The following is a 21,052-nucleotide window of genomic DNA, read 5'->3' on the forward strand; positions in this document are numbered from 1 at the left end:
ACAGTTTGAAATCACGAATGAATATTAAAAACAGTTCAGTGTATATTTGTATATTTTTTCCATGTTCAGGAACTTAAATTTCTTAATAATATTGACATGGCATTAAATCTACATAGTAAACTTGTTAGTCAACATAGTGTCCTTTGGGCACATTAATTTTTTGGACAAAAAAATAATAAGCAAAATGCATCAAAAAAATAAAAAATAAGTAGTGCATAATAATATGGTATTTAACATCCACAACATTTCTTAGTAACATATAAATTTTTATTTCTTAAATAACTTTGTTTATAAACAATGCAGTTCTTCAGAAATGAATTATAATAATTTTGACTTTATAAATAGCCTGATACAGTAAATACATTACTGGTAAAACAAATACTTATAACCTAACAAAAATCACTGAATAGTTCAGTGTCAACATAAAACATAAATCTCAATTCAGAGGCACATTTAATTTGTTATACATTAATAAAAATAACTAGAGGCAGTGAAACATATGTTTCTTAAAATACTTTCTTAGCACATTGAATGCCACATGAAAAATCAGGTATTTTTATACAGACCACGGTGCTCACCGGTGAACCACGTGAGGGCTGCAACGTAAACGCTTCCTACAAGTCAGATTGCAGCTATCGAATATAATGCCTATGGAAGTGAATCGCGTGGCCCTTTAGCAGAATGCCTTGGTTTTCAAATCCAATAGAATGTTGAAGTTTTTATCAAGATATCTTTTTAAATATCTTAATCTAGATAGTAAAAGTTGCAAATTTTTATCCTCGGGGCAAATGATCACATTTTAAAAACTTTATAATGAAAATCTCAAGTTGATAAAAATTACGGATTCCCTGTTTTGGCTTGGCCCGAATGGTATAGTACTATAGGCCCACCGGTGGCTGCGTGGCGTTCAATGTGTTAATTATTTTTGTCTGGTAGTGGAGGTAGACTGTAAGACTTCCCGTCGGGAGTCATCCAACAAGTCGGTGGGTCATGATTGTGCCTCCCAATACTCTCAGTGACTTTTCCAGCGTTATTTATCCGTAGCTTTGCAGGGCAGCATCTACTGAAGAAATACCAACAGTACCACAGCTGGCTTCCATATGCTTTTTTGTACATGAATCTAAATGTATGATTTTGATATATAAACAGTTTTGAGTTCCCCCTGGTGTTAATGAATATACCTGAAAACAATAATGCATGAATAAATAATAAAATAATTTTTATATTAGTTATTATTACAAGTTTGGGGTTTGAAAATAACAAACATGACTTTTACAATACTTTATTGTTTAGAATTCTACACACAGTGTACTAAAACAATTAACAAAAATAAAATTATAAATATTAACAATTGTTTAAAAACAAGGTATTTAAATAAGTTAAGGATGAGAATGGTTCTATAAATAAATTATAGGATTCAAAATTTTGTAAGTACTTATAAAAATGTGTTTCAATTGCTCAGTACTTAACTTTAAATTTTCAATTATAATTAATAACATAAAGAAGTATTATTTACTTTGATATTAATATATACAATCATAATATACATTCTTTCATAATCGAGTATTATTTCAAATTTTAACATTCATTAAATTTGCTTAAACAATCATACACATATTATTAAGGCGATCCATATGAGTATGCGAGTTTAATTTAAAATGTACATTCAAATTCATATATGCTGAGTTTTGATTCATAAAAAAATCTCTTAACTTAAACTTACAAAATAAAACACAATAACTATGGCACACATTTGTCTCATGTAACACCAAAGTCCTAACCTGAAATGACTCAATGCATTTGAAATTAATTGAAACACCGATCAATTGACTTTAATACTGTCTTGTATGTATGTACTGGAAGTCAATTAAACTTTATCAAACTTTTGCTGTCGACTATAGCCGAGGGAAAAGTATAAAAATAGCAAAGTTAACGTAAAATTCTATAAATCTTCATTTATTAACAAAACTCCGAAAACCCGGTAGTAATCAGATTACGATAACGAGCAAATTAACGATAACTCTCTTCGTCTTTTTTTTCTTTTCTTTACGATTTACACATTTACATGTCAGTTGACACAACCGAATTCAACTGACAACAATCACAATCTGTACCACAGACTAAGATTATTGTATTGTAGAGTAAAGTATTGAATATGGGCATCTACTACTGAAACTGTTAAATTCCATTGATAATAGAAGCCACCCATTTGGAACAAGTTTTTACTTATTCCATTAACTATAAATAATTTAATACAAAATAAGTACATACAAAAGACATTATTTTGTTGTTCATCTTCATTTAAATCGTACAAGCCAAAGGAACATACCTAAAATAAAAATGGTAGCGAAATATTGCGTCACTAGCGTCATACGTCAAAAGTTTTGAGGATCGTGGACAGTTAGGTTTTTAATGGTGAAATTAGTCTTAAAATTCAATTTATTATTTTATGTATTAGTACTGTCGGTATAAATTATTTAATTATTTAATAATATCCATAATGCTGAGATTTTAAATTTATTATTACTGTAGTAATGTTGTTATTTATGTTCATGGCTTCTATACACTAGTGTTAAGGTTAGAAAATGTGCGTCTACTTGTAAATGTTACGAATATTTATTAGCTTGTGCCGATGTTGTATTCCTTAAGTGCTATTTTATATTATGTGTACTGACAATATATGTATTACGTGTTTAAATGATTATTTTAAAAGGAGTTAACATAATAAAATTTGTTAAATAAATATTTTATAATGTATATTGAATTTGATAACATAGTGGACAATTTAATGTTGCCTTCGATACTTTAAATGAACATTGAAAGTATTCTTTATATATCTTTCAGACTATGTTAAAAGAAGAAACACTGAATATTTTGAATAAAATTAACTCTAAAATTTCGTTTTATTTTATCCAATCTCACACTTAAACCCATGTTATTTGGTTTACTTTAAATTACTATTATCGATATGTTGATTCAAATTGTGCTAACTTAACATTTACTTTTCAGTTGCAAATTTTATACCAACAAGGAAGGGAAGTTTATTGCTTGTTTATGAAGGATTTGCATTTAGACTCAAAAACAAACTTGCATATGGAAAAAAACAATGGTATTGTACATCTAGAACCAAGACTGGCTGCCAGGTCGATGTGACGACAGTCATACACAGAACAGGAAACCTCATAAAGAGAGTAAGAAACGCGCACAACCATCCCGCTCCTGGATTTTATAGACGTAAGGATGGATCTTTTAAAATTGTCTAATTCTTCTATAATATACGTTTTTCTGAGTGTGTACATGATCTTAGCAGTAAGATGTTTTTAAACTGATTATGGGAACTTTGTATATTGACTGTTTCTACATGAAATTTATATTAAATATATTTATAACCTTAATGATACAAAATGTACCTGGTAACAATGTAATTTAACAGACTGTTTTGTAATATTTTAGATTAAGAAATTTGCTCATTCTAATTTGAGACTGACTTATTCTCTACCTCAAAATAAATTGTAAGATCATTTTTTAAATTATTTCCCTAGTCGGTAACTAGTTTATAGAATTTTGCTTGGTTATTAAATCTAGATAAAGTTATTGTAATTCAAAAATATATTCAACTGATTTGTAAATAAGACTGAATTTTTTGATACTCGTTTTCTACCTCAGGACATGAATAAAAAATATTTGTAATTTCTTGTTTTCTTGATACCATATTAGATTATACCAAGTCTAATATTCAAGATGATAAAAAAGATAAGAGAATATAATAATCGACTATAATTTCATTCAGATTTATAAGCCTTTGGCTGCCATGTAGATTATGATTGCTCTATGTGGTGTACTAAAGTAGTTATGTCAATTTCTGTTATTAAGAGCCTGGATTGTCTAACTTTGCCTTCTTTTGGTTTAATGTATGTTTTGGTCTTTTAGGTCTCTTAGTCTCTCTAGATTCATTCTCAGTATCTTCGGATTCCTCTTTCCCAGAATCTACTAGATATTCCGGCGCCTTATTGGCAGAAATCGACATAATTACTTTAGTGAGCCACGTAGGACACCAGTGACCTACATGACAATCATAGAGTTAAATAATATAGTATTAGTATTGTACTGTATATGAACTGATGTGATGTTACTGGAATACCTTAAGACTCTTAAATCTAACAAATGTGATAGTGATTTTTAAAACGTGGTAAAATAAATCAAACAAAAAAATAGCATCATTGTTTTTGTACACTTTAATACAGCTCCTAGGGGAATTACCAAATCGAAACAGTAAAATCAGGTCAGTTTAAATTTAAATTGACTAGTGATTACTTAAAATAATTTTCACACACATACACTACTACACTAAATATATATGGAGATTGGACTAGTTAGTTTTGCCATTAAATTATCGCAGATACCGTAAATATATTAATTATTATCTACAAAATGTTTGTTAACTCTAACGAAAATTATTTAAAACAGAATTCAGGAACCCTACACTCCTGAAAAATAAATATTAACTGATTACCTGAAAAAGTTAATAACGAGATATGTAACGGGCATACCAAATTTGCGATTTTTCCTACTTTAATGCATCAATTAAAATATCAAAAACCGTGGCAAAATGCACAATTTACCTGGTTAAAATACCATGCTAACAATATCTTTGACGTTGTAAAATCATGCCCAGATTAAAGAAGTCCCTGGGTCTTTGGTCAATATAACAAAAAGGCACCCAGAAAATTGTAGTCTAGAATTGTTTTTAAATTGGTCTTTTAGTGGCAGCTTTCATAGGATAGAAGATATTTAACAAAATTTTGAATTACCCTAAGATTTACAAGGATCTCACGTAATATACACGTTCTTAGCACAATATTGGACCGTTGGTCTAACAATATCAGTGTGCCTAGTGCGAGTTTTTTAACGTTCTCGATAGCGTAAAAGTTAATTCATATTTGTATGGAATAGTATCGTTTGCTTACGTTTGCCGCTAGGGGCGCTGTTCCAACTGCATACAAAATTGAGTTAACTTTTACGCTATCGAGAACGTTAAAAAACTCGCACTAAGCACACAGACTAATATCATCGACTTAGTCGGTGATGTATGTCAGCTCCCGGCAAAAAATCTTTTGTTAAATATTTTATTCTTATAATACCTTTTCACACCTCTCATTTGCCGCCGGGTAGAAGTACCACTACCAGTTTTCAACGGTCTGGACTATGTTAGTAAACTATAATATGATGCATACCAGTTTGCATTCTCCGCGGCTGTACTCGTGGCCTATTCATCCCGGCTGATTGATAACCGTCATACCAGACGCAAAGATGTTCGCGGCTCGTACCCTTGCCACTAAATTACATAGGTAATAATGTTGCCAATAACTATTTCAGTATCAAAATCAGATTTGCACGGTTTTTTTTTTTGCAATTCATAATCAGATGACAATACAGATAAAATTATAACAATGAACACTTAAACTTAACAAGTAAAATTGACCAATTGAGTGCTTAATCTTTTTGTTAGGGTAATGGTTCCCTTACATTTACCGTTCACTTACATTCCATTTCATGAAAATAATCATGATTAAGTATGTATGACTAAAAATACACTAGGCGTAATTTTGTCATACGATAGTTCGATCTTGCAACAGTTACAATTTTTTTTATCTTCATGTACTTAACAAAGACCCTCACTCCAATTCGATTTTGACTTCCACCTCTTGTCTTACAGTAGTTGGTGGTATTCAGTGTCTATGGATGCGGGTAATTAAGCACTTAATATCAGGAGGAACGGGCAGTTACATCAGCAAAAATAAATCAAATTTAACAATCCCATCAGATGGGCCCCATGCTCGTCTGCCTACAAGGGCAATAAAAAAAATCCCACCATTTTATCTGTAAAATAAAGTTTTTGACCAGTATCTCAGTACGTAACATTGATTAATATGTTCACTCAATTGAATGCAACAACTTCGGTTCGTGATTATGTTCATCGCTAATCTTCAACAAGGTATTATCGGTTCTGTCTGTTATGACGTGGGCCCTGCAATTTTTCGATCGGTTCGAAGAGCACAGCCATCGCCTGCAATGCTTAGTCAGGAACCTTTCGTTGTAAGTGTATCCTCCTACGAGAAGCAAGGGCCGACCCCGTCTTGATATTAACATCCGAACTGGAATTAAATCATTTCATTAATATTTTGCTCAAATTTTTATGAGTACAAACGCTACATATGTACATAATTTTTATTTAAAATTGTAAATTGATACTGTGTTTTTTTTTTTCACTTTAGTAAGTGATCAGGTGTTGAAAACGAAATTCTATGAAAAATGAAATAACGATCAATCAAAGACATTGTTTTATTCAATAACGCGAAAAAAATAATTATATTTGTAATATAAAATATCTAATTCAACTTAACGATACAAAAATAGTACATGTTATACATAACTTTTAAACTTGTATTTCTTTTTATTATAATTCTTTTCTTGTGTTAATACAAATTTTGCGGTTAAGAAATTGCAGACGTTAACGAGACAAAAAATACAATCTACACAATCAAATTCAAATTACGAAAACTGTTTACCGCCACACTTTCAAAGGAACATTAATCGATTTTAAGACGTTTTCTTAGTACCGTCATCGGATATTTTATCTTTTTGAAAATGAAAGCATAACTTAATGCACACCCTGTATAATTAGTAAGTACCTTTTGCAAGTATATGATTTCTTTTCTGCACCTTTATTTAATCATATTGCGTTTTTAATTTTATAAGTTAATAAAACATAAACAATTAGGTATATATTAAAAATTCAGAGAATTTAGTCCGTGTTCGATAATTTATACTCTTAACGAAAATCGTTACATTTTAACCACAACTTAAATAATTAGACAAAGTCTAATACTTGATTTGACTCGAACATACTAGGATAGGTGAGTGCTATGTCAAAAAAGAAGAAATTAAATAGCACCCGGCATAGTGGCCTTTTGCGTAAAACAATATCTAGGCAGCTACAAAAAAATTTTTCTCTAATGCATAGTATTGAAAAAATTATCATACTTTAAAAAATATAAATCAGAATACATAATAGAGCGTAATACTTAATTGACATATCAAAACACGGTCACGCACATCACTCATGACCGCCATAATATTTCGGACACAAAATAGGAATATTCATTTGTAGACAGTTGGTTTCGTCTGGAGGCCCGTGATTGTGTCGCCCCGTGGCCGCTATAACGCAGTTGTCATCCGTCATTAATATGCTCGCCCGACAATTTTTCACCCTCGAACAATACCACCGCCATCCAGCCTTCAAAGGGTAAGGGTATTTCGAGTATGTATACTTCTTGTAGACCAATAACGGTCGTCCCCGTTTCGACATTTTAAGAAGCACTGTAAATTTTAAAACAGTTCAAATATTACCATAATAAAAACAAATATAACCCAACCTTGTTCTTAAAAAAAAACACTTAGATAATCGTGTTAGTAACGTATTGGTAAAACGTATAGGATATGGTGAGGACATAAAAGTAAAATATAACATAAAGTTCAGGATTCAAAGTAGTAGTAAATGCATAAATAAGCTTCCAAAATATAGTTTTGTTCCCGCATTTTAATTTTTTTGAGATTCATGAACAACTTTACAAGCATAGTTTGACCAATGTCTCAACCATCAGATTTAAAAGGCTTCCAATTTAGTGATTTCTGAACGAACTTAAAATTATTTAAAAGGCGAGCCAAAATTGTTGAAATTCTTTTTAAAAAAAATACAAAATGTGGCAACTTTTTTAATCCACGTGCGATATAATTTTATAGTGTTAATTCAGATTTTTATTTGGATTTTTGTATTATTTCAAATAAAACATTGTTACCGTTATTGAACCTCAGAATAGAACCTTAAGCCCCTTTTCCCTGTGATATTGGCTCATTGAATTGTTCTTGACTTTTGTCAATTTATCTATAGTGAAAAACATTAATTTGATAATGCAGTATAAAGTAATTTATTTGCAACGCTTTATAAATTACAAAACTCAACCTGTTTTAAATAATAATAAAAACAACTCACAAATAAGTATTAACCAGAACCTGAAGAATATTTAGTTCAACAATTCGATTTCTAGAAACATTTTATTTATTTATCTACATTTAAAAAAAAACATGTCACTAGAATCTATGGAAAATTGTTCAGTAGTAGCTTTACCACAGACATGATGCTATCATGTTAATAAATTAAAACAGCAATTAATCAGCTTCTATTATGAGCGGTTCTCGAAGCGCTTCAATCACATTCTGCGGCTTGAGATAATACTTCGGAGGCTCGTGGCAATGTTCTTCGTAAGCTGAAGTGATGTAATTAGATGTGTCTGTAAAGACGCATGCGCGGCAGTTCTTTATAGTAGAACAGACCCATCTAGTACGATCCCCTTTGATGTACTGTTTCCGATAAGTGTACTGTCTGAATAAAAGCATTTCTTTGCCTTTCCTAGACGTGATCACTAATGCTGTATCTGAAATTCAAGATATCAATAAGTCATCACGTTATAGGATCTCCAAACCAAGTCACACACGGTCATCTGGCCCCAAATTTGGATTACCTATAGGAACCAGTAATGGATACAAACGTCGTTTATAACTTTTTTTTTCCTACCTAAGCTGAGAGCCTTGAGAGGTTATTTCAGAGTAATCTTAACTAGTAGGTGAGCTCACGGGGCTCAAACCTGACGGCGTTGCTAACGCGAACCCTAGCAAGAGCCGTGCTTCGCAGAATGTACCACCGGACCCACTGAGAAGATCCGGCGAGAAACTCAGTAGGCTGTGTCTGAGGGTTAATTTACTCGTCGAGCCCTTCGTCGCAAGCGACGGGTTCGACGAGAACAATGACCGGTGCTTGAGGTACCTAAAAGCACCGTTAGTGGATCGGTAAAATCCGAAATGACGTGTCGTTTGTCACACTTTACTAGTCCGATATGGGAATCGAATCTATACCCCTCGGCCAAGGGCGCTACTATGCCGCCGAGTCAGTTTATAACATGATGAGGTTAAAGGTGTCTTTTCGAATTCAGTAAAGTTAAAAGGCCGTCAGTAGGTACTAGCATTTCTCAAATAAGCTATTTTTAGATTATAATAATTCCACACAATTTGGCGATTGCATGCAGTAGAGATGCGAATGTTGCGATGGATGTGTGGAGTAGCGAGAATGGATAGAATACGGAATGAATGTGTTAGAGGAAGTCTGAAAGTGGCACTTGTGACAGAGAAGCTGAGAGTGCGCGTTTGGGATGGTATGGACATGTGATGAGACGAAATGAAAATGAGGTTGGTAAGAGAATGTTAACTATGAATATGGAAGGATATAGAGGAAGAGGTAGACCTAAGAAAAAATGGATGGATTGCGTTAAAGACGATATGGGTAAGAAGGGAGTGAGCGAAGAAATGGTATATGATAGAAGAGTATGGAAGGGGAAAACATGTTGCGCCGACCCCAGGTGACTGGGAGAAGGGCAGGATAATGATGATGATGAATAATAGTTCTACACAATCTCTTACCGTTCTGCTCGCTGTCGATGTCTTCGAATCTGTGCGGCTCGGGATGATCGTGTTGTTCACAGGCCATCACAATTTTGAATTCATCATTAAGGTACAAGAACGAATTGCAATTCTTGTCCAGCGAACACACCCATCTGGTACCGCTCTTAGCTTTATATGCCTTCCTGTATCTGAAGCCATTGTATTGTAACATGTCTTTTCCTTTACGGGACTTAATGAATAACACTTCATTATCATCGAATCCTTCTTCTTCCTCTGTCATCACTGTTGACGACTCTTCTAAGGATGTAGCTGGATTTTAAATAAAAAAATTAAAGACAAATCGTTCTTAATAATAATATATACTATATATAATAAATACTCCTTACTACTACGCCTACTACTGTTTTTGAAATTTTAAAGTATTTTGTTTTTAAATTTCCAATGGCTAAAGAACATTTCGAAAATCTATTCCACGAAATCTGCAACTACATCAGTCATATATTTAACGCATTAAAAAAACAGATATTATTCACCTTTTTGTGCATCATTTTCGTCCGCTTCTAAGCTTTCAGATTGTGGATGATCATGTTGTTCACAGGTCATCATAATTTTTGAATCATCATTGACATACAGGAACGAATTACAGTTTTTATCAACAGAACAGACCCATCTAGTACCGCTCTTAGCTTTATATGCCTTCCTATATCTGTATCCATTGTACTGCAATAATTCAATTCCTGTGCGTAATTTTATAAAAGTTACTTCTTTATCATCAAATGCCCCTTCCTCTTGAAATATGACCGTGGACAATTCCGATTTATCTGTTGGCAACGTGTGAAAGGTTAAGTTAACCAGTAAATTGCGTTAAACCGAAAGTGTTTTTTCTCAAGAAAAAAATATAATTTTAATTTACATATTCAGCAAAAAGATGACACAAAGAAATCAAAGTACTCTATAGTTTTTAAAAATACTAAAAATAATAGTAAGAACGTTCTGAGAAATACGGCATAGGATGCCTAGATTAGTTAGTCCCCTTTGCCGTTTGCCATCTAAGTAATTTGCAATGCCAACAGTTCCAGATCATGACCATGGTCGTTAGGCCGATGTATGATGACGCTGAGACTCAACCATCGTTACGGACAGAATCAAAGAAACTGACCCTTAAACAGCCAATATCTATAACACGCATTAGTATCATAGTAATGCGTGTTATAGATATTGTCTGTTGTAAATTGTAATTGTAATGCAATTGTAAAAAGTAATTGTAATTATTTTAGTCGCGTTTCCGATCCGGAGGTAAAGCCCCGTGAGCTCACCTACTCGCTCGATGAAGCTGACATAACTCCTTGAGGTTACCAGCATCGATAGGAAAAAAGACGTCCGTTTGACTTGACAAAATTAAAGGGTTTTTTTTTAAACTACTATACCCATCAGAAAAAAAATCATTGCTCGTGACGTCATTTGTGGAGCCAAAAGAAACTACTGTAGAATTAACAACAATGTACACTTTGACCCTTACATCTCAAGGTCGGGGGATTTTAAATCGCGCTCATGTTTTGTTAAAGGTGTATTTCCCGAAGTCAACAGATTTAAATCATAATATGTTCTTATTTTGAATTCCTCTGATCTCCTCTATCATTTATAACTCGGTATATAAATTTAGTAACCAATTATCCGCTCTTTACGTTAAGTTAACAATAACACTAAATACAACGCATTAGGTCATATTAGTACGTAATCTAAGATTAACACGGCGTTTATGTAGCCACAATTAATGTTACACAATCATTGAGAAAATTCTAAGCAAATTCAATTATAGCTTTCCATATAAAAAAAACAAGGGTATATTTTTCAAATAAAACAGCCGTTAGCTTGTAGATTTTATTTTAGTTAATAATTTATAATCAATTTTAAATGTCATGATGAGCCTGCTAATTTAAACTTCATCTCGGATATAAGGCTAGGTTCATATGATTGCGCGGCACCGCGCGCCACCGCGTGGTGGAAGCGTTCACATAACAGAATATGTACGCGCGAGAATCTGGCATTTTTTAACTATACCTACTTTAGGATGTCAGTTGCATCTTTTGATTTTTTATATGATTGCGTTAAAAACTATTTAAAATCGATAGACGCGATATCGTCTTAGCTAGCTGAACACTGTTTAGATTGATATTGTACCGCGCGGTCATATGGACTTAGCCTAATGCATTTCGATTATTTTTCTAAATCATAAAATTTTATTCGTATCTGATTGTTATGGCACCAAGATTAAACATATTCGAAAATAGATTGAACGACCTTGGGATTCTTATGATTTCAATTAACCATTATCATTATCAACATTATCTTTTAAAGAATAAGCGATTATTACACATTTATTAAGCATAACGGTTTAACAAATCGGTTTATCTAAGTTGTTGCCGTTCCAATTACAGATTACATAATAATTTCATTTTTTCGGGTACAGAACTTTAATACATTCAATTAAAACGTGTTAAATAAATTTAATTAGCTACCATACTTAACGTTTATTCCTAAAATAACGTTTTAAATACGTACTTTTGACTTTGTGGCTTAGAGAATCTTACATAGCTACAGTAATGTTTATCATAGCTAATGTTGGTCCAATGATCGAAATGCGATCTAGACCTTAACATTCGGTTTAATTTTATGTATAATATTTTCACTTTTTTCATTGTTCGAAATTGATATAAAAAAGAGGTTACGATTATTGTCTATTTTTAAGCGTTTGTCGTTATTTTTAAAAATAAATGATACATTATTAATTCGACAATCCACGTGTTTTATTAGTCGTTGACACACTTTCTTGAAATGGGATACTGTTTCCAAAACTGATCTCTTCGATAACTGCTAAAAACGTTTGACAATCAAAGGAGAAAAAGGCACTGAACTGTTTTGTTTTTGCCTATTTATATATCAATATCGTACACTAAAATTTGTGCAGGAAGCACACCTGTTTTTATATAAAAAAAAGAACATCAGCGACATTATTTAGTATAAAAAAAGTATTTAAAAAAATATTTTTAAATTTTAAGATAGTTCACACAAAAACGATAGGATTATCATACCCGATGTTCAAATAATAACAAATTCCTTAATTTTGACGAAACATGTGTTTCATGCAGTTTTATTGAATGTTTTTAACTTTTTTTGACCCTATTTAGTCGCATTTGAGCATATGGCTGATTTCTTAAAAAAGCAATTAGACAATTACTAGAAAACCAGAAATTGGGGAAAATGAAGATAGAAAGGTTCTGGTAATATCATCTAGATTGAAAGCTTGTTCTTCCATGTAAATTACCTTAATTTTATACATATTTCGTAAAACCTTATCCATGGTTTTTCCAAATTACGTAAACTAAACTTTATAAGCAGAAAACCCAAAGTCGTACTTTGTGCCCACATATACCGTATTTAAATGCTCTGTGAACCATTTAAAACGATTTCTTTTTCCTCAAATGGTTTTCATTATACAATTATCTTTCGCTCCCCTTCGCATGCAGAAAATTATTTACTAATTGTAAACAACCCAAAAAATCTGACGAAATATCATTCAAAATATCTTATAAAATGTCAGATGTACTGAATTCCGCAAACAGCACAAAAACTAATAATATAAATCAATATAAAATTTCCTATACACAAAATATATCACTAATTAGATCCAGACAAATTGACGTTTTGTTTTTCTTCCATTTTAATTAACTTTTGTTTTTTCTTTCCCGATATCTTCGGTAAAAGGTAGCCGTGGCTTTTAAGGAAGCAATGTGAACAGTAAAAAGGCTCCCCGGGACATTGCGGACAGTATGTGTTCACTTTTGTGGTCATGTTTTTCGCTTTTACACTACCATGTAATGACGAAAAGCCCTTGTAGCAACCAACGCAACGTCTGCGTATTTTCGCCCCTTCTTTCTTTTCCAAATGATGCCTGATCGGGTTAAAATTCTTAAAATCATCTGTGGACAAAACCGTTTCTTAGTATCCAATCGAAAAAAAATATATATCTAAAGCAGCAAAATGTTGTTAAGCATTTATGTATTTCTAGGAGGCATTAAGGAAGTATTAAATTTTTAAACAGTTTCTTAAATAATACCAAAGTATCAAGAGGTTATATTTATTCCCATTAATTACATTATTATAGGACACAAATTATAATAGCCAGTTATATGTAATGTAGATACATATATACAATTCAATGTAATAGAACAATATTTGTATACCAGTACACGAAAAACATTTATTAATTAATAATATTAAATTTTACAATTAAAAACGTTAATACCCTGTCGTTCAAGTTACTCACATTTCACTTAAAATAATAACTTACAACGCCAATATATTTACTACCAATACAATTACAGATATATCTATATTTTAAAATAATTGATTTTCATTATTCTTGTACCATATCGATTTGTTGTCTTTATAAATCTAATTAATTAAATAAACATATTATTTGTGTAATAAAATAAAACGAAAATAAGACTAATTTTCGAAATTATTGAACGCTATAAATTTTATATAACAGATTGTATAGAACAGTATATACAACAGGGTATAAGTTGTTAACATTAAAAACTCAAACGCTAATTTATTCCAATTTTTTTTAAAGGTGATTTAATTGTACACTTCCAGACAAAAATAGTTGTAATAAAGACACCATACTGCTCAATATCGTATATCCAACTTTAATGGTAATAAGAAAAATAAAATAAAAATACCTACTTCATAACCTATTTTATATGTATAAGCCTTCGATCAATAATAGTATAACTAGATAAAGGGATACGTACAAAATTAAAGCAAAAACTGTCCGCGTGAATATATACTTATATAGCTACATTCGTTTACTAACAAACGGAGAAAAAAGTTTTGAAACACTTTTACGTTCAAACTAATAACAACTATGGCACCTAGTAATAAAGTCACAAATCTCCAAAACATTATCTAATACTTACGATCATTCGTCACATAAAACGAGCAAAGCAATAAATTACTCCTGTCACTTACCAATAAAAAGACATATTTTAAACAACTTTTAATGTTAAATCAATCTTAACAGGAAACAAATAAAGTAACTTTTCCCTTAATTGCTCTGAGAACTAACATCGTTTTGCTTTATTTATTTTTGCTTCTTGAAATGCCGATTTCTATTTACTACAGGAGGTAAGGGAGTCGCGCTTAACACTAAAATAATTTATTAATGAATTAAAGTAAAAGTTTAGTTGTTTACTTTTTATGTTTTGGAAATGTATGTTTGTTAGTATCTATACATTACTTATTATTTTATTAGCGTTACGTTTTTGTGTAATATATATTTTTAAGTTTTCGCGACCAGTGCACATAATAAAACAACGTTTAAACGGTTTCAAGCGTGGTATTTTTATTACAATGTTTCGGCCACGTTTCAGTAGCCGTGAGCACGGAAGGCAAAGATGTCCAGTGTCAATAAACGGAGATATTAGCTGGCTTATAAAAGTCATCTCTTGTTTCTCTGGCGACAATCGAGATCCATTCTGCACACGTGATTGCTAGGAAAGCTAAAATAAAAATGCAAAGCTAAGTATCTAATGAGAGTCCAACAAACAGACACAAAAGCAGCATTAACCAATTTTAACCAACTAATTTTGAAGTGCTGCTAACATATTTTAAAAAATTATTACAACACAAATCTACTCCATGCATTTACTGTTCTGTTAAGCAAAAGTTTGTCTATGTGTTGGCCGAGCCTTGGCCAACATTTGTAGCGGTGGTTAAAAATCGGTAATTTTGTTCAAAGTTTAATATTATTTATAAGTTTAAAGCTTACAATATAGTTTATACTTCATGTACTTACCGAAAGTAAGATATTCCGGCCGTTAAATTGCTTTTTCGGGCCTTATTTTTGCAACTTTTGAATACACACTGCGGTATTGTGAGACGGGTTGACATTGGCTGTGTTTGAAGTGAACTAAACAAAATAAGAGCTCACATTTCAAGTGCGCTGTTATTTGACGAGACGGATTTTATGAACCGACCCGAAATCTAGTTACTATTGTTGATCGAAGGTATAAGCTATAAGCAGTCCAGTAGTTATTATAGCAGCACGTTGCAAAATAACGTTATCAATATTATTAGTTTTTACACAGTTACGATGTTCCGATAACAGTATTGTAACAATATAAAATAATTCAACGAAAAACACAAATAGTGTTGTTTGTATGTACGCATATTTTTTGGTAAACATGTGATCGTATAACAAAAAATATATACACTACGCTTTTGTAGGCGGAATATTAACTTTATAAAATTTGGTATGCTTCAAATAGCTTTTTCAACGTACAAACCGTCGGGAGTCTTTTGGTAGACTGGGGGTTTGTGTGAGTGATTGTTCGATACACATACGAGTTCGTAATCGTCGTTGACGTGAAGGCAGACGTTGCATTTCCATCGGATTCTCCCTGAGCAGTACCATCGTTCGCCGCCAGACATCGGCGAGGGATTGGTAAACGAATACCCGTTCAACATTAGTAGCGTAGCGCCGTCTACTGCGGTGACAACTGTCACTGAAACATTCGAGTTAATTACACAATAACATGACCGAAAATAACCAGATTCGCTGCAGATTGGATTGGCCATATTTCTTTACCATCTTTCTTTTCGTATGACATTTGACCGGCACATGGACTTAGGTTATTAAAAAAATCCGGATAATTTTGTTTTCTTCATAAAGTAACTCTGTTATAACATTTTATTAAACAATCAAAACTTGTCAAAACGACATTTACAGCACATACGTTTATTGAAAAATAATTAAAAGTACATAACTTTATTTAACATGGTGGCTATCGCGAAATTCTGGTCACAACTCTTGCTATAGCAACCCCGATCTTCAGGTGTTGCCATGACACTGTCATTTCCGTAGAACGAACTCATTGACCAATTAGTCCTTCGTGATAACTCACTAGCTACGTAGTTTAGTAGAGAAATTGGTGACACAGCCACACCAATTTTTTTTACATCGACTGATCAGACCTGTTCGGTTTGTGTGCAGATTAGGCGTGTACACATTAGGCGTGATTTAAAGTACTAATTTTTCGGTAAATGAGTGTGCCTATTGACGATGTGCAGAAATCTGTTCTCATGGTCGGTATATATCTTTGCCTTGCACTGTCGCTGCGAGAACGATGAACAATACCAACATATTTTGTAACGTGTCATATGATGCTTCCAATACGTGTAGTCTTCGTGCATTAAAATTCGACCTTTCTTATACGATATTAAAAACGTATCTGCAATGAGAAATATGTTGGACCGTATAAAATTGTTTAGTAATTTTTAATTCGCATTCGTTCAATATTTCTTGAGCACGAAATTTTATGCTTCTAGAGAACAGGTCATACACCATATTAATGGCACTTCTTTTTTATGTACCTACCGCCGTTACTGTAGCCTTCCTGACCACGAAACCAGCTGTTAATCTAAATAAATCTAAATCCTATCCAGGTTTCAGAATAGTCTGGAATACTCTAATAGTTTACAATTCTTGCTTTTTCCATTATAATAGATTCGCTTAATGGTATATTGCTTTCAATTTCGTCACCAATCCATATAGATATAGAAAGTCGTATTTCTATTTTCCCTACTATATTATTTTTAGAACGGGTATTTCTAGTGAATTAATCGAACAAAAAGGAATAGTCATAAGTAAAAGGCATAAATACAATGTTAAAAATTTATTAATAAATGTATTCAAAGTCATGTTTTAATATAGAATATTTTTGTAACATTTCTAATAGGGATGTTTCGTACATGACGATTGCTTAACTACATTAGATACGTCATATTTCCTTAATTTTTCCTAATGATAACCACATTGCATTGATTGCATTGCACATTTTTATTAAAAGTTACCCCCGACACCTGATATAAGATTTACCTCAGTGAGGAACCATCTCAGAATTTACCAATAAATATTGAAACATGCCCCACAAACTTCACACGTCCATACAAAACGAGCCAGTTCAAAATTAAAATTTCCACTGAGAAGAACTGGTAAGAAACTCAGTAGAGAAAAATTATACCATTAAAACTTAAAACTAATACGTAAAAAAAAAAAATTATGTAAACATAGCTACATCTTTTCCTACGATTTTAGATTCAAAAATATTTAACCGAGGTAATTTATAGACATTAAATTATCAAACCACATCATAATAGTCGTAACCATAATACTAAATAGATAAACTAATCTTATTATCCTTAATGCCGAGTTTACATTACGAAATTAGTGTCATGCATGTTGAGCTCAGTTTCACGAAGGTAGTTTCGATATATGCGAAAGTAATTTCGTCAAAAAATTAGTGTCGCGAAATCCACAGTATCGCAGTAACCATGGCGCCATCACCATCAAAGCTAAATTCTATGCTATATGCTATATTCAATGTAGCTAAAGAAATGTTTATATACCTATAAACTTAAAAAAAAGACTATCAAGAAAAAAAAGGTTGGTAGATTCGAGGATGGTCAACAAGAAGGCATTTAGGTGCAATGAAGTTAGTCTCTGAATTAGCAGATGAAGATCCTGAGAGTTATAAAAACTATTATCGAATGAGTGAATATAATTTTGCTTTTTTACTGTAGGTGTTTCGGGTTCCAGAGACACCGTTGTCGCTGATATTCATTAATAAGATCTATATTTTTATCTGTACTCCATCGTTGGTTTGCCATTTTCAACGTTTGAAGCGCGTCCGAACTAACAATACACACGTCCGCACAGCGCAGGCCCTTTCGCGACATTAGTTTCACGTCGCGTTTACACTATGAAATTAGTTGCATGACATTAATTTCACCAAAAAATCGCGCAGGGCACGAAACTAATTTCCATGCATGAAATTAATGCATGCATTACGAAAGTATTAAATTACACGTGAAACTGTTAGTAAAACTAATGTCACGAAATTAATTTCACGCCACTAATTTCGTAATGTAAATTCGGCTTAAGAGTTGTATAGGTATTTGTGACATATTTTTTTAAAAACCTTCATAGTAAATACCTGAAGATGATCTAAATACTTAAAAACTAAAGTAGCTTTCTAAATAGTATTCAATCTCAAAAATTATTAAACAAAATCCAAATAGTTCGGGTTTTTTTCCACTGTTTAGTAATCAATTATTGTCTTGTTTAATAATTATCGACGAGCTTAATTATATCGATTTTTTTTTTAAAGTTAAAAGCTAAATGAGAATTAAATATTTACTACATAAATTTGATATCCTGAGGTATCAGTGGTTATGGTCGAATTTCGCCAACTAGGCTGTAATATAAATACTCAACCGTATGTTAGATATCCAAAAGATTTGAGTTTAAAAGTGCTCGAAGTACAGACTATTAAATTATTGTAAGAATTAGCTATCTAAAGGTTTTATTGGTGATTTTCCCATTGCATGCAGTGTTACACAATCATAATAAAAAAAATCGTTGGTGGGATCAATGGACATTATTGAATAAGGAGCGTGTTGACTGCGATTTTGCAACAGAAGTTAGGAATTCGCGAAATATTACGAAATATTATAAATATTACTAAAATTGTACTTATTCAAGTTTAGCTTAATAAATGGATATTGTTAACCGTTTACGGAAGGTTTATTCTGCGAAGAACGATCGTCCATAAAAAACATATACTAAAAGTTAAAATATTCACCTACCTATTTATACCTATTAAGAAATTAGTTTGACTTTTTATTCTAAACGATATGTCAAAAAATGCCTAACTGCAATCAATCAGGGTTACCCGCAGCCTCAATGTAAATTTCAAATATAACAAAGCTCATGCAAATTAAAGTATTTTCATGTCGCTCAACTTTTCTTTTGATTTTCTGATCCCGTCCGGATAAGTGCCAATATCCCGAAAAATCATGCGTTTTTCTTTCAAGGATGAGACAGCCATGGTTTTTTTCTTTTTTTCCTACCTAAGCTGTTAGCCTTGAAAGGCTATTCCAGCGTAACCTTAACTAGTAGGTGAGCTCACGGGGCTCAAACCTGACGACGTTGCTAACACGAACCCTAGCAAGAGCCATGCTTCGCAGAATCTACCACCGGATCGGAAACGCGACTCACTGAGAAGATCCGGCGAGAAACTCAGTGGGCTGTGTCTGAGGGTTAATTTACTCGTCGAGCCCTTCGTCGCAAGCGACGGGTTCGACGAGAACGGTAACCGGTGCTTGAGATACCTAAAAGCACCGTTAGTGGATCGGGAGGATCCGAGATGAACTGTCAGCCATTGTACAATTGGCAGTCCGACCTCGTATATAAGAGTGGGTGACGCCATAGATACTTATGTATGTGGTGGTAAAAAGTGCTCCGAAAAATAATCTTGAGTGTAACAACCAGATATGTATAATGTAAATTACAATACCATTATCATCATGCCAAAAAATTATAACCCGCTCTATTACGATTGTCCCATAACCGAACATTGTGGTAATAAGGTGATGAGTATTGACATGGACAACAAAGGCATTAGTTGACGACGAAACGTTTTTAAATTTAATAGCTTATTTTAACTGTCAATGACAACAACTAAGTGATGACAGATTACTTTAACACAATCGGAATTTCATGTAGTGCACTGTGCTCATGATTGAGCAATACCGCTTCAACTTTTCAGCCCCTCCTGTCAGTTAAGTTAATATTTGCGACCCCAAGGGTATATCCACTCAAGTGAAAGTCGCAAAATTCAGGATTCTAGGACCCAGATTGTGGTCGCGATCGCTACCAATATCTCGCAAGACCTCCCCCATAAATTTTGTTTTAAAATAAAAATTAAACACTTAAAGGCTTACACTATATATGAGGTATTCGGTTTTTAAAAAAATGTCGGATTTTTCATCGCAATTATTAAAATACATTGACAGGCTTTTAAACCAAGGTTTACTACTAATACGGCTCTTAGTAAAATAGTACCTGTTGCTCGTAACGTAACTCTCACACGTACCTTTCAGAAATGCAATGAATGGCTAACAGTAATAGTTTTTTGGACTATTTCTTTCGCGAAATAATAGCAGTTTGAAAATGAAAGAAAGAAGAATATGTATCTGTTTGTGTGCTTTGTATATGTTTCAATGCGTCTACCGTTAGTTTCTCTGCATTAACTTTGGTCGACTGGTCAACCAATGTATCCAAATACATTGTTATATTTAAAAAGGAATATGTACTTTCATATCAATACCTTAGTTCCAAAGATTAAGAAGTGTGGAATTTAAACTGAGTATGAAAAGAAAATCGATTAAATATAGTTTAATTCCACACCCATTTACATCAATGAGTGTGCTTAGTGCGAGTTTTTTAACGTTCCCGATAACATAAAAGTTAACTCAAATTTGTATGAAGTTGGGAAGTTTGCATACGTTTGCCGCTAGGGGCGCTGTTCCAACTGCATACAAATTTGAGTTAACTTTTACGCTATCGAGAACGTTAAAAAACTCGCACTAAGCACACCTGGAGGAAAAAAGTGTTTCTTTTTATAACAGT

General features: G+C 32.6%; 1 protein-coding gene and 1 long non-coding RNA gene across 5 annotated transcripts in view; one reads left to right on the forward strand and one right to left on the reverse strand.

Moving 5' to 3' along the window:
- Positions 1 to 21,052, reverse strand: part of Mod(mdg4) (Mod(mdg4)-heS00531) — a 540,681-nt gene that overhangs the window by 40,577 nt on the left and 479,052 nt on the right. The window contains exons 5-7 of one of the 4 annotated variants that reach the window (XM_038011366.2): positions 10,050 to 10,337; positions 9,535 to 9,825; positions 6,329 to 8,495 (exon numbers count right to left, since the gene is read on the reverse strand). The exons of the other annotated variants lie outside the window; for them this stretch is intronic. Coding sequence (XP_037867294.1) covers positions 8,230 to 8,495; positions 9,535 to 9,825; positions 10,050 to 10,337 — 845 coding nt within the window. The 3' untranslated portion in view covers positions 6,329 to 8,229. Of the gene's footprint in view, positions 1 to 6,328; positions 8,496 to 9,534; positions 9,826 to 10,049; positions 10,338 to 21,052 lie in introns of those variants that run through there. 4 annotated transcript variants of the gene reach the window in all.
- LOC105842258 (uncharacterized) lies at positions 1,191 to 4,217 on the forward strand. The gene is made up of 2 exons (XR_001139970.4): positions 1,191 to 2,577; positions 3,010 to 4,217. It is a non-coding gene; the product is annotated as an uncharacterized LOC105842258 (long non-coding RNA).

Source organism: Bombyx mori, chromosome 6 (genome assembly GCF_030269925.1).
Source record: "Bombyx mori chromosome 6, ASM3026992v2".
Taxonomy (NCBI): domain Eukaryota; kingdom Metazoa; phylum Arthropoda; class Insecta; order Lepidoptera; family Bombycidae; genus Bombyx; species Bombyx mori.